The 15,509-nt window shown below is 31.0% G+C and overlaps 5 protein-coding genes across 5 annotated transcripts; 2 read left to right on the forward strand and 3 right to left on the reverse strand.

The window, feature by feature from the left end:
- Positions 1-10: 10 nt before the first annotated feature.
- On the reverse strand, positions 11-9,151 carry CSF1 (Csf1p; the record flags this gene model as incomplete). The annotated part of the gene is made up of 1 exon (XM_003687282.1): positions 11-9,151. The coding sequence occupies one exon, from the start codon at positions 9,149-9,151 to the stop codon at positions 11-13; it is 9,141 nt and encodes a 3,046-aa protein (XP_003687330.1).
- A 642-nt stretch (positions 9,152-9,793) lies between these two features.
- TPHA0J00740 (uncharacterized protein) lies at positions 9,794-11,020 on the forward strand (the record flags this gene model as incomplete). Its single annotated transcript, XM_003687283.1, has 1 exon — positions 9,794-11,020. The coding sequence occupies one exon, from the start codon at positions 9,794-9,796 to the stop codon at positions 11,018-11,020; it is 1,227 nt and encodes a 408-aa protein (XP_003687331.1).
- Positions 11,021-11,318: 298 nt separating this feature from the next.
- On the reverse strand, positions 11,319-12,887 carry TPHA0J00750 (uncharacterized protein; the record flags this gene model as incomplete). Its single annotated transcript, XM_003687284.1, has 1 exon — positions 11,319-12,887. The coding sequence occupies one exon, from the start codon at positions 12,885-12,887 to the stop codon at positions 11,319-11,321; it is 1,569 nt and encodes a 522-aa protein (XP_003687332.1).
- A 535-nt stretch (positions 12,888-13,422) lies between these two features.
- Positions 13,423-14,172, forward strand: GEP5 (Gep5p; the record flags this gene model as incomplete). The annotated part of the gene is made up of 1 exon (XM_003687285.1): positions 13,423-14,172. One exon carries the CDS (start codon positions 13,423-13,425, stop codon positions 14,170-14,172), a length of 750 nt encoding a protein of 249 aa, XP_003687333.1.
- Positions 14,173-14,511: 339 nt separating this feature from the next.
- On the reverse strand, positions 14,512-15,348 carry MRPL1 (mitochondrial 54S ribosomal protein uL1m; the record flags this gene model as incomplete). Its single annotated transcript, XM_003687286.1, has 1 exon — positions 14,512-15,348. One exon carries the CDS (start codon positions 15,346-15,348, stop codon positions 14,512-14,514), a length of 837 nt encoding a protein of 278 aa, XP_003687334.1.
- Between the last annotated feature and the right edge of the window lie 161 nt (positions 15,349-15,509).

The raw sequence follows: 15,509 nt of genomic DNA on the forward strand, positions 1-15,509 counted from the left end.
AGACAGTATCTTACTCTTTTGAAGATCCCAAAACCTTGGCATATTCTTTTTGAGCAACGTTAACAAGCTTTTGGATAGGAACAATAACTGATTGATGTGTAGCAGATGGGAAGTATTTTCTATTCAAGCCAAACCATTCCAAAGGTGGGGTAGCATCTTTTAAATCCTTGATTTGAGGCATTTCAATATATGGCTCTTCTAAAGCGATATACTCTATATTTGAAAGTACTTTTACTGATTCGTCAGTGTCACCTTCGTTTTCCAGCGAAATGTCATGATTACCCATAAATTGCACCGTTCTGACCTCTAATGATCTAACATGTGTTGCCCAAACTTCCTTAATAAAATTGATTGGACCCAAGTTCCAGGTAACATCAACTTTACCATCAAATGAACAGCTATATGTATATTGCAATATCATATTATCTGCATTTTGAAATGTTGTCATATTAATTGTAAGTTGCGGTATCTCAAAAATTCTTCCACTAGTTAGAGTTGAAGCATATGAAATATAGGTTTCGGCTGACATCTCTGCGATATCTTCTTCAGTTAATTCTTTACCAAAGCTAGTTAAGGATAAAGTAGCATTATATACCCTCATTTCTAAATCTGTTTTGATTTTTTCTCCAGTACGTGTCTCAGTAGAAGAAAAGACGTCTTGAACTCTAATAATAATAACCTCAGCATCATATAATGAACTTGGTGATATCTGTAAATTCAGTTCATGAATATTTGCTGATAAACTAGTCTGTAATAGATTTAAAGATTTCAATATATCTTCATAAAGAGGTTTTCTTTTTAATACATTATTATTAGATTCTAAAAGTGTCTCAATATATGAGTTTTTGTTATCTTGTCTAGTTCTCATTATAGTATTATAAATATCCAATATATTGGAAGCAACTAACGCTGTGGTGCATACTTTGATTTCATCACAGGTCAAATTTACAGTTAATAAATCTGGCAATATGTCATCAATATCTTTTTCACTAAGTACATGGAATTTTAGATCTTTAACAGTACTTATTAAAAACATATGGTAATCAAATGCAACTTTCATAGACACTTTACCAACATCAAACAATAAGTCAACTAATGGAGATACAACAAATTTATATTTATCAACATAATTCACATCTAACTTCCAAGTGATGTCATCTATTTCAACGAATCCACCTAGACGGCCTTCTGATGATATCTTAACATTATCTGTGAATAAATGCAACAACTGCCTCTTATTATGGAAATGATCAGTAGAGATCCAAGTCCTTTGAAGATTTAGTGCCAGGTTACCTAATGTAGATCCCATATTGATATCACCATTGATATTCGTAGCAATAAAAACGAATGACCAGGGGAGAGTTGAACTATTTACAATAGTCTGTGCTATCGGTGAAGACTTTGCATCAACTAAAGTGTTGGAATCTTTCTTAAAGAGTTTCTTTTCAGTAGATTTAGATACATCCCATATGTCCAAAAATATTGAAATATTTTGAAATTGTTTTAAATTAAAGTGCAGTTTAACATCATCAACAAGCCCAGTACCAAAAACCTCAGGGTGTGTGAATATTAGAATAACATCCAATTTACTCACTTCGAAAGAAGCACTAGCTTCATTAGAAAATTGATGTTTAACAGATGTTTTTATATCATTAATTTTCAGAGAAATGTCTAATGGATCAATAGGATTTAAATGTGGTGTCAAAATAGAAAATTCAAAGGAGCCAAATCCAACATCTGTATTGATCTTTGCTTTTGGTTCACAATCTAATGTCACATGCTGTGTTCCTGAGATAAGTTTAAAGCAAATATCGAAGTTTTCTAGTAAACTAGTTATATTTATTGGGTCTTTAACATTATTGTCCATGTTTTCCTCCATATTGACGTCCTGTAATTCAACAATATCTTTGATTTGGCTTATAAAATCAGATAAAAATGGAACGCATCCTGATTTTAAGACGTTTTGTGTCGGCTCTATATCTATCAAACAATTGATCCAATGCTTTTTTAATTCTTTTTCAAAATAATCATAACTTAACATAATTTTAACTTTTGGAGATTTAATCATTAAAGTTGGCTCAAGTTTATTCGTCATCGAAGCATTTGAGAATAACCTAAACAAACCACCATCATATATGAATTCACAATTAACTTGTTTCAATTTCCCGAAAATTGGACCCTTAATATTTGTTAAGGCACTATTCGACTTTTCATCACGCTCAGGTTTAGCTTTTACCAAAGGGTTTATTTTCTCCCTTTTCAATGTCTGGAAAAGGTCAATAGATCTAACAGTACTCTCAATAATATTCACAAAGTTTTCAAAAAAGTTTACATCCAAAGTTTCTCCATGAAATTTAATAAACAAATGTTTCATCTTCTCTATTTCTTTGATCCAGTATAAAATTTGAATATTTGGAAGATAACTTCTATTAAATTTAGAGCTTTCATCACCGCTAGAGTAAAATGTATCACCACTAGAGCCATTTGCTAGAGAAAAGAAACCATCGACTAAGGTTAATTTACCATGATTATCTTCATAAGTTGAGAATAGCCTATTATATCCTAAAATTAAACCAGGGATAGTGTTGTCACTGTCCTGATACAACCACCCAATAGAGAAATTATATGATAAAATGTGGAAAGAACGGACACTGAATACATTTTCTTTTTCACTATTAGTTGCTCCATCGATATTATTATCATTAAATACAAAAAAATTAACAGTGCTCTGATCGTAGTAACTGTTTAATAAATACAATAGTTGATAATAACCCCACATAGTCTGAATTAATGAAAATGGGGTTAAACATACTCTAAAAAAGGAACTTTCGATTTCAAAAGAACGGTCAAAATTATTCACTGTTCTATGAGTAGATAATTTTATTGAAAAATCTAAAATTTTAGAAAATTTATGGGGAATTGATTGATCCTTTATCAAAAATATAATATGATCAAATGAAAGATCTCCATGAAATTTTTTATGAACGGCACTTGAGGGCTCTTCTTTATTAGATACAGTAGATAATGCATCATGAAGTTCAAACACATAATAAGTAGCTTGTATCGGTAACAAAACACCCATATACTTGGATTTAAAATTCACAATCCACTCATATGATGAAAATAACGTTTCTGAGTCTTCAGAATTAGCCTTGCGATTTAATGATTCCAAAGATCTTAAAAAAGTTAAACTATTCTTTAATTCCTTCTCATCTTGAAGGAAACTAAATAGCATTCTTCTAGGATCTGACGTAGTCAGTTTTAAAATTGATGAACTTATTTCGAGATCAATCAATTTCTCATTTAAATCCGGTAAAAAGGTAGTTAATTCTAATTTATCATAAGAGAGCCTAGCATATTGCTCTTTAGTATGACTAGAATTCAGGTAAAGGTCTGTGTCCAATACTTGAACCAAAAGTTCATCTATATTTATTGTATTATAACTAATATTAACACTGTTTGTCTCATGTTTCAAATATATTGGATGAAGCAAAGTAATTTCAGAACTTACATTTGTGAAAGTAGCGGACAAGGTGATATTATTTTTAGAATTAGGTTTAGCTTTCTGCATTTTGTTTTTCTCATGAACACTTGGTGTATGTTCCGTATTAATATTATCCGTAGTCCCTTGAGCCTTACTTATTTCGGCAGAAAGAGTTTCCACATCTCTTTGAATAGCTTTGATGGCGTTCACAAATATTTCGGTTTTTGGTACAGATTTGAAGTGTAAATTAGAACAACGAAAATTTATCATTAACGAATTCACAGCAGAATGAAGTTCTGCAGTAGTAGATGCAAATAAGTTTCTTACTTGGCAGTCGATCAAAATATTATTTAAGTGTTTTAAAGCAATTCCTGTTCTATCCGCATAGTAAACAAAGGATCCCGAAGGAGTAGATGATTCAATGTTATTCTCAAAATAACTTAAAATGTTAACATTTGACATACGACTTTTCAATGAACTATTATAGAATTGTCCATTAAAATCAATATGATCAAAAATAAACGAGAGATTTACTTTAAAAAATTTCGTTATGGAAAGTTTATCCCCTTCTGATTTACTATCTACTGAAGTTTTTATTATTTGTTCAATATCCCTTTTTAACTTTAAAATTGCTTCCGTAAACTCAAATTTAATAGATCCAATCTTGGTCACAACATCAACTATCTCCTCTTGCTTACGGATAAGATCCACTTCATTAACTTGATCCGCTTCATTATTAATTAAAATGTTAGCTTTAGTAATCAAAAAGTTTTGATCTGCAGAGTAATTTCTAGAATATATCGTAAAATAAAATGTCTCCAGGAAGACTTTTATTGAATTTTGTAAAATTCTTTTGCTTACCTCTTCTACAAATATCATTCTATAGATATATGATTTTTCAATATCAGAAACCTCCCAGTTTCTCCAATTAGAGAAGACATTTAGAAAAGTCGAAGCTGCTTCTTTTTCTAATCCACTTCTTTTAATAAGATCTTCCTCATCCAATCGATCCTCCCAATCCTCAGGTAAATATGTTAAAATGTGACGAAGTTTTGTTACGATTCTCCAACTTCTATTTTCTCGTATGTGCCAAGCTGACAGTCTTAACACAGTAGCTGGTTTTGTAATCACATATGGGTCATGATCTATTTGGTACTTTTCTCCTGCCCAAATCAAAGATGTAATAAACGTTTTTTGATAAGAGGCCTGCTCATCGTATATGAGTTTCACGGAATCTTGGATTTTAGTAAATAATAAAATTTGAGATTTTACATATGGAATCAACCAATGTATTTGATATTCATCAACAGTAATATCGAATGATGTCAAATTTAGCGTAGTTAGTTGCTTTGTTGTTGTAGATGACCATGCCTCGAAACCTTCTAGCATTAAAGACAAGCCAGGTGGACGATCGTCGCTGAAGGAATTATATGAGTGATTTTGAATAATTATCCGGACCGATCTAAATTTCCCAAGTAATGTCAAGTCTTTCTGCAGCCCTCCGTTGTTATTATAAGTAGATTCTTGAGATAATTCGAATTTTAGCATATTGATATATGTACCTATAAAACAAACATCACGGTGCCCCCATGCTGCATCAATTTTCTCTACATTTAAGTTCACGTTAATTTTTGATGAAATATTTTCCTTTAAATCTGATAGTCTATTTACTATAGCCATTTCAATACCATCAATTTGGTTGTTCATTGAAAACTTTTTGTTAAATTCTGTCGAAAACTTCTCTATAGTAAAAACAATATCTGGGTTCACTGTCACAGTAAGATATTTGACATTAACTACGAAGTTATCCGTTTCATATGGATCTTCTGTCGTCAGAATATTTTGAAAGTTAGTAATTTGCATATCAAACGAATCTTTCAGAGGTGTTGTGTCGACAGAATTAAGTTCAGCATTAATCGACATTTGATTGTGGTGATCTGACAATAAAAATTCACTGTAATCGTCTAAAATACCTTCAACGATAAAATTTGTAGTACTGTATATATGAGGAATCGGTAGCATTGGAAGTGAAAAAGATGGAGTAATACTACCATATAACTCTTTATAAGAAGAGGACTCCTGAAATTTTTCTGGTAAAAGAAAAAAACATCTATGATATGGTGAATCATGTAACCCAATAAACTTTCTTTGAGTATCTAAATGATTGATATGATTATCTGTTTTGAAAAAATTTGTTATGTTTAACTTTGTTCGAACATCTAATATATTCTTTTTGCCTGAATCTATTTTCAGAGAATCAAGAGAAAAGTAAAATTCCGAAGCATTAACATCTAAGCGTTTTGTATACTTCTCATTCTCAAAGTCGATGTTTCTTATTATGATCGAAGAAGCCCCTATTTCAGCTCTGGCTTCCAACAATGGATCTGAAAGTATTACTTTTAAACTTTCCACATCTACACTAAGTAGTGTCATATCATTTACAGTATCACTTTCATATAACAAACTATTTTCCTTATTGGATAAGAAAAATCCGATTTTATTCAAGGATTGAATAAAAGACAATAAAAATATCATATCCGAATCTATTAAAAATGTTCCAATGTTGATACTCCATTGACAGAAATATGTCAATTCCTTTGGTGGCAAACCATACATTCTATGCCCATGAATAGTGATATCTGAGATGTTTCCTTCAACTGAGGAAGAACGATTTCTTGTCTGTATATATTCAAAGAGTTCATGCGGATCTATCTTTTCAAATCTATTCAAATTGTTATCATACAATGTTATATAAACATCCATATAATAGTTACACGTTCTCATATTGATGAACAGTTCACCGAAAGATAAAGATACACATGAATCTCCATTGTATAACTCTTCTGGTAGTATTAATGCTCCATCATTGACTTTAAAATTAAGCCAAATGTCTGTTTCATTTTCAGTTCTAAGCAGATCTGACCTTTTAATGGTTTTTTGATTTATGTCCTCTACATCATTTGTGATTGAATCCATTTTTTGTAAACCTTCTATGCTAGTTAGATCGTTTGTGTTTATCGATCCTAAATTATCATTCACATTATTTCTAATCAACTCACTATACTCTTCCGTTGTAATGAACTTTATAAAGGAACCAAAATAGTTCGCTTGGAAGTTCATCATGTATTTTATTACGAAACCAAAACAATAGAGTACTGTTGAGTTGCTCTCAAAATCAATGGTTAAAGAATCAACATTATCAATATCTAATTCAGAATATATGAGATAAGTACCACTGACTCTAAAATCGTGCGATCTCCCGATCTCTTTATTTCTCATGAACTCGCTTAATGTATTCCAGGAAGGTGTATTTAGGAATAGTCTGAACATAGGTGTAAATATTTCATATGAAATAGTAACATATTGTTGGGCTAATGATATAATTGGTATTGTGATTTCAGAAGTGAATAAATCACCATGAAATGACAAGTAGCAGTTCTCATTAAAATCTAACGGATTATTAATAATGTTCCTATCATTAACATTGAAATAAAAAGAGTATCCTCCTATTTTTAAGTTTAAATTGTATGTAAATGAACGGAATAATTCGTATGGAGTAGGTTCTTGCGTTGAAAAATCTATTATCATGTCACTCAACAAGGTAATATGTTCACGAAGTAAAAATATATCCAATTGTTTTGAATTAATATTGAAAATCCAATTCACGGGATCATTCCAACCCAATGGATATCCAATATTTGCAGCTATATTCAAGGAATTTGATTTAAAAAGTAAATTATGGTTTACACTGGTGGTAACTTCTAATTCTGAAAATTTTGAAAATAATGTGTTCTCGAAACCACCTGATGTTGGAATCATAGGAATATTTAACATGAATTCGGATCCTTTTTTAAATGATAAATCGATCCAACCAAAAGCTCGAAAATCATCTTTTGTTTCTAAGTATTGTTTTAAGAAATCGCTATCCTTACTTGGTTCTCTAGTAGGCAATCTGATGGAAGAATCATCCAAAACTGATACCGAAAAGTTAAACATAGAATGAACTCTTGTTAATCCAGGTTTCAGTTTATTTAAAGGTTTTTGATCCTTTGAAATTACTGGAAACATCAAATCTCTCAAATCTACAATATTTCGATTAACCCAGGATCCGAAATAAATAGATGCATGTGACAATTGTAAATCTATTAGAAATGTTGGAGGAGATTCATGATTTCCTATATCTGGTCCATGTGCTTTACTTAAAGGTGGATGGGATCCGTGTGGAACAATTCCTGGTATATCAGACTCTATGCTAAATATTATTTGTGGGGCTTTAAAAAAATTGCTAACTTTAGCATACTCATGGTTAGCAAAATCAAAATCAACATCATCAGCACCGAGTTTGGTACTGCTCTTAACTGAATCTTTATATAGAACTAATCCATCCCATTTTTTAACAAACGTAGTGTCCTCTTTATATCTTAAAGATTCATACCACGTTTTCAATCTACCAGTGGGAATTAAATTAAGTACCAATTGCAGATAGCTCCATATTCTTGTCAGAACACCAGCACGGAAATTAAATCTGCTGGCTAATTCTGGATTATAACCTATGTTTCGTTTAATTGACATGTCGATATCATTAATCTCAAATGTTACTTTATTTTTGAATACATCCAATTTACTATCTGGTAGAGCGTAATCTAGTAGTCCATGTGCTTCTGTAAAATTTATAACCAATAGTGACCTCGTAAATTTATTACCAATAGTTATCGCACCTTTATTAATATTTATATCAAGTGGTAAAATGTCTAAGTGCAACTTTCTCATTATATGCGCACTTATTTTATTGCGATTATCAATATTTGATCTATCACTATCATTTTCTTGAGAATCCCCACTTATGGAAATATTAGAAGCAGATTCTTTATCACTTTTGCATGAAGAACCAAAATGGGCACTATTATTTCCCTCTTTATGGTTACAATATTCATTACAATTTTTAATTTCACTGCTTACTTCCTCAAATATATCATCTAAATCATGTTGACGCAAGAAATCTATAAACTGGATCTTTTCCTCTTTTGAGAAGTTTTGTATTATTGTTTCATAAGCTCTTTTCCTATTATAAAGAAATATTTCAAAACCTGTGCAATTGATCGCAAAAAGACTGTCTAATTTTTTATTTTTATTGTAATCATAGTCAATATCATTATAGTTATTAGTTTCATTATTATCATTATTATCGTTATTATTATTATTATCATTATTATCATTATTATCATTGTTATCATTATTATCATTATTTGATCTATCGTGAATTGTGTTGTTATCCAACATATCATCACCATTTGGTTTTGAAGTGTCAGCTTTGGCATTTAGTTCATATTCTGATTTTCGGGTGTTCAATAACCAATATCGCCATGTAACTGAACACTCCAGGATTGATATGGTTTTATCTTGGTCAATTAAACACACATTCTTGAAAAATATTGTCCCTGTTAGAAATGATAAACGTATTGACTCAATTGTAACCTTTATATTCATGGTCTTCCATAAAAGCCATTCACAGGCAAATGTAAGCCCAAATCCCCACAGTTTAGCAACATAAAACACGAATGTAGAAGTTGCTACTACAACCAGGATCCAGTAGACTAAAAATACCCAACTGAAATACCGTTCTTGTGATAAAGAGACATTTGCAAATTCTGTTCCTAAGGTTGACATGTTTGTAATTTGTCTAACCTAATCTAAAGGTGGTTTCTTATAATTATAGTTTACTTTAATTGAGTAAATGGGAGGTATATTATTTTTTGCTCTGGTCTATCAAATATTGTCATGTAAATAATATCCGCCTAACTTATTTAAAAGTACTATAGTTATTGTCAATGGAAATATTATATTAACCTTTAAATTTTCTCGTATACGAGTTTAAATGAGCTAATGGTTGTGATGAGATTGTGTTGCCGCTGTTCTGTTAATCTAGTACAGATATACAGTAATTGATTTAATTCAAGGAATTTAGAAAATATTAAATACAATCTAGAGGACAATAAACAATTTTTAACACTATCGTCTTGACTGTCCTGCCTTTCTTCATTTATAAGATACGTTGTCAAAATTACAAAGAAGGAGGTTCTTATCTCTAAAGAAAGTCAACTATTAAAATGATTATTAAATTTTCGTTACGCCTTAAGATTTTTCGATGAGGCTAAAAAGTTTCAAAAATACAGTGTAACCTATCTTTATCCTACTTTACATTTGAAATAATATATTCAGATCCATATACTTGGATGTTAGTAGCCTCTTATAAATATATTGAAAAAAATAGATAAGGATGCAATTATATTGAATCATTGTAGAAACATAATGAAAACGTTAAAACGAAAACATGACATGATCGATGACTCCAATAATGATCGAATAATAAAGGTCGACATTCCAGAGTTAGATATTTTATATAAGATCGAACTAGGTTCTGATATAGATATAGAAAGAATAAACCATGGGAGAAATGACCATTTACAATTGGAATCTGTGTTTTCATCTTTTTTAACACAAAAGATGTATACTCTAATTAGGGAGAAGAATTTTAATTACGAAACTTTTGAAGAAGCAATGAAATCGCATTATACTGATTCTGGAAAATATATGGGCACAGCCAATAAGAAATTTATGTTAATGGAAGATAGGTATCAATTGAATGAGCTTGGCCAGATAACAGATAAAAGAAATGATTACAAGTTGATTGTTCCTCCAAATCAGATTTACGATCTAATCATGCATTGTCATTTCTTAAATGATCATTTAGGTTCAACAAAAATTCATCATAGCTTAAGGGAAAAATATTCGAATATATCAAGAGCATTAGTACGGCTGTCATTACAAAATTGTTCGCACTGTAATCCAAAAAGCACATATAAACATATTGAGTATACTCGTCATTTTTCATGTGATAAGAACTTTGCATTTGAGAAAATTCATGTTGAGATATTCCAACCTTTTGAAGATGTCGATACTTTTGCCAACAAATTTTCTCACGTTATCTATATACGTGATTATTTTACAAGGTATGTTTGGCTATACCCATTAGAAAAAATATCCGTTAAAGAACTTGCGAACACTTTAGCAACTCATTTATTGTTATCATTAAGAATACCAATTTATATCGAATCACTGACCCTCGATGAATCAAATCTTTTAAAGATATTAAAAAGAATTTCCAAAACGACAAATTTGATACTTGGCGTTGGTACAACAAAACTTGATGAATTTCAAGCTAGTGGTATTAACCACATGAAAGAGCTTTTTGTACAAAATAGGGAATATTGCGGCAATAATTGGAATAAGTATGTTATACGATGCCAAAATCATTATAATACTACTTATAATAAGTGGATCTATGGTATCCCTTTAAATTTAATGGCACAGGAAACATTAGCTGATAATAAGACCTACAAAAAAAAAAGACAAAGAACAATACTTCTTACATTATCAAAGAATACCATACTGTTGAAAAATGGAAAATCTGCCTTATACAAGGAATCTACTGAAAACTCAATTGATCTCCATATTGAAAATAGATATGAAGAATAAAGTATAAAGTGATAAGTATTTAAGTTTATAATTACATTTCCAAAATATTTCAAAACATCATGATAGAAAAATGGCATCTTTGAGCCATAGATAGAAATGCGATTTATAAGTCTATGCAGGGTGATTAATCATTGCAAATATCTTACCTGTCTCTTTACATCACAGACAACTTTGATCCAATATTAACTTGAATAAATATTTATATGACATTAAATTAAACGCTTATTCTCAAGATATCGACTATCTCAATTTTAAGTTAGTAATCAATTGATAATACTTATATACGCATGTATACATTTCAATCACGGTACTTATTACAAAATATTTGGTGGAACTCTCTCCATTGATCGATCCAACTAGTTCCTGGCGCCAAGAAAGTGGTTCTTAAATGGAAAGTACCAGGTTTTTGACCAAAACCAGATCCTGGAACTGTACAAATACCAGTTGCTTCTAATAATTCAGCACAGTATAATTCATCTGGTGTGATGTCAAGTTCTTGTGCCTTTTCCAAAGCTTTATGTGGAATATCAATTTTTGGGAATAAATACATTGAACCCTGTGGCTTTTGGCATGATACACCTTCCATCTCATTAAATGCCTTCCATAAATAAGTCGCTCTTTCATATAACTCACTGTGAATTGTAGATCTTTCCATTTGATCTTGTTCATAAGAGGCTTCACCTTTCTTAGGAGGACAAGTCATCAAATCAACAAGGGCTTGACCAGTAACAACTGGGCATAATGAAATTGAACATAATTTTAAAATTTCATGTTTAATTTCAGTAGAAAATCCAGTCAATTCCATGTAACCACCTCTTTGACCACATTCACCAGAAACACCTTTAGAGGTCGAATGCAAAGAAGCTAACTGGACATTTTCATATTTACCTGGCACTCTTCTTTGAAGATCTCTTAAGACCTTTTTCATCGAATGAAATTCATTCCCTGGGAATATATTTTCTTGATAAACTTCATCTGCAATAACCACTATACCGTGATGAGCTGCAACATCAAAAATCTTTTCAATCGATTCCACCGATAGAATAGCACCAGTTGGATTACCTGGATTAATAACAACTAAAACTCTTGGAATAATTTTTTCACGAATGGCATTGTGAACAACGTTTTCAATTTCTTCCATATTAGTTGACCATCCTGAATTTTCTTCCAAATAGTAAGGCAATGCATTGGTATTATTCAATGCCAAAGTAGCTGTATATAAAGGATATTGTGGAATTGGAATGAGTACACCTGATTCTTTACCCTTACATAAAATGTTTAACAAATATGAAACAGCCGATGAAGCACCAGCAGTTAAAAAGATATCTTCTGCGTATGCCTTTTCACCACCATCTCTTCTTGATATGTATTCAGCAACAGTTTTTCTTAGACCAAAAACACCTTGGGAGCTAGAGTAAGAACCAACAGAACTGCCAATGTCATTTAATATACGCTTAGCTCTTTCAATTGCATCCTGCTTGTACAATGTTTTGGTATTGCCTGAGAAAGTTTCGTCTAAAACCATTGGGTATTGCAACAATGATAGCACTTGTCTATAAAAAGTCAAAGGTTTTTGATTTAACTGCTGGGGATTACCAATGTTAGCATTGATAACTTTTTTAAATGGTAAACTAGAAGGATTATCAATTAATTGTTGCTTCAATACTTCAGCTCTAGCTGGGATTTTACCTCTAACAGCATATTTGGCTTTCAAAACATTTTCATTTAAATCATTGATAGTCAATTTATCAGCTGGTTTAAAATTTTTATGTTTCAAAGAAATTGTTGTTAAACTTAGCAACCTCTTGCCTGATAATGCAATGGCTGCGTTAACTGTGCAATTTGTAGATCTACTTCTTAGCATCATTGTAGTTATATCTGGCTCTTTATCTTGTTCGATTCTACATTAAACAATAATCCCAAATGTGTTTAATGAATATATTATTAATATTTATCTCCAATGAATGGATATATGCTTCAATTCTTTTAGAATATAAACAATAAATATATAGAATCTTGAATTTTGTTTCTGTAATCATGGGACTCTTGAATTTTTCAGCTTAAAAAAATATTTCGATAAAGGTCGATGACTCGACAGCAAAATTAAATAATGAAAACCCAATGCTGTTACTTCAAGAATAGAACTTTGATAAGATATAACTGTGTTATCTACTGAGATTGGTCCCGTTCGTAACCCACAAGCTTTTCCTTGAACCCTCTTGTTATAATATCCATTAGTTACCTAACCACCATAACATTAATTGAAGCTGTGAGTAATTTAAAACCAATTTCAACATATCTCGACAGGTTTGATTTAAGCATATTGGAGTTTTATTTGATAATAAATTGCTTTGTAGGTTAGTTATTTTACATGTTATCGAGTATGAAATTATAATTGTTCAATGCTTAAACTTAATAGAAATATTTTAAAGAATCATGAAAGTTTAGATTTTAAGCAAATAATATTGGATGGACTGAATCGTTTGCCTCTCCATCCAAATACGTTAGATTTACTACAAAAGCAAGTCCATACAAAGTTGACTAAAAATAGTGAATTGATAGAACTGTTATTTGATTACAATAATGCCTTTATTAACAAACAAAAACCTGGTCAATTAAAGTGTCTACAGCGAATAATATTTAAGACTCATTTGATATTTAATAACAGTTACAAAAACTACGATCATTTGAAAGCCTTTAAACTAAAGTATAACTATTTAACGCATAATTGGCCCTATGAAAGACATGATATTCTTTTTGCTGCCAATAAAAATGTTCCTGAAACAAAAGCATTAGAGTATTTATGGAATAATTGCAATTCCGATAATCTTGCATTCATGGGCAGTAAGTTTATGAAAGAGATTACAAGACAAATACAAAATAAATATATAACCGAAGGTGATTATGTACACGTATTTTTAAAAGAACGGTATAACAGTGAAATACATACTCTATCTGAAATAATTGACGAAAAAGAGATAGAGATTAATTTATTTGGAGAATTATTTAAACAACTTCACTACATTAACACCATCAACAAGCTCCAGATTCCAATTGTAATTTTGCCCTTGAATGCTTTGGGGTTAAAAATACCAAAGTCAAGATTGTACAATAAGTTTAAAAAAAAACTTCAAGTGTTTGGAGTCTTCTGACTGTTAAATCACCTTGCATTAGCCTCGATAAAGAAAGAGAGATTTATGACATACTTTCTGATCTTAAAGACAAAGATCGAAAATTATACCGTCTTTACTTAAGTTCTTTGAGGGCTGCATACACTCTCGATTATTCTGCATCAACAAATACTACATACTATAGGAATGCCACCTTTTTGAGAGAGTTTTAATGTAACTACTCTGTATGAATATAAATACATTTAGTGTAACACTATAACTCAAATTAATATATTCTGAGCATTACTCGACTACTTATTATTATGTACATGATTATTTTTTGTGTGACTAAGGAATATACGTGATTTGATACAGTTCTTCTTAAGAGAAGTCGATTACGATACCTGGACCATGTGTAGTGCTTAATATAGTTTTTCCTAATATACTTGGTTTTTTTGTCTTTTGAGTACTTACAGAATCTTTAAATGCCTTTCTTACTGAAATTAAATTTTCCAAAATCTGTCTATCACTGAAATTACATTTACCAATAGCAACACTAATACAGTTTCCAAGTTGTCTGAATGGGATGGACCCTAAATTACCTTTAATTAGATCTTCAACATTTTCTGAAACGGTTCCCTTTTTGATACTTGGGAAAACACCACGAGGACCTAATATTCTTGCGACGCTTCCAAGTTCTTGAACTATATCTGGGGTAGCAAATGCTTTATCAAAATCAACTTCAATTTCACCATTTTTTATTTTACTGATCAGTTCACTACCGCCAACTACGTAGCAATTGAATTTCTCTTTTGCAATTTTCATTTGAGTTTCATCATTAGTGAATATCGCAATTTTAACCTCTTTTAAAGGAGTTACAAACGCAATATCTCCTGCCAAATTTGGTGAACCCTTTTCACTAACAACTAAAGTAGTAAGATTAATAGTTTGCTGAGACAAGGGTTGACCAACTTCTGCTGCTCTTAGAAAGCGTAAAGCTTGTGGGACTTGCATATATAAAGGATGCGAAGTTGCTGGCATTTTAGCTTCTCTCTTTCTGATAGTAAATCTACGTAACTCCCTTTTTTTCAATTGATCTTTGGATAGCTTGGATACTTGGGCAATTGGCCCTTCTGCCCCAGTAATCTCTTCCCTTATAATTCTAGATACGTGGAATGCATTCTTCCTTGTAACTTGCAAAAAATTAGCTTTCAACATGATATTTGATCACTCGATATGTTTTTGTTCACTGAAGTAACTTTTATTAATTTCCACAAAGAGAATCTCCAATACAAATCCAATGTATAATAATTAAAGTAACAATGTATACTGTTTGTCATCTTCTCTTTAAAAACAAAATATGAGATTTAATATTTACT

The sequence above is a fragment of the Tetrapisispora phaffii genome, chromosome 10, assembly GCF_000236905.1.
Source record: "Tetrapisispora phaffii CBS 4417 chromosome 10, complete genome".
Taxonomy (NCBI): Eukaryota; Fungi; Ascomycota; class Saccharomycetes; order Saccharomycetales; family Saccharomycetaceae; genus Tetrapisispora; species Tetrapisispora phaffii.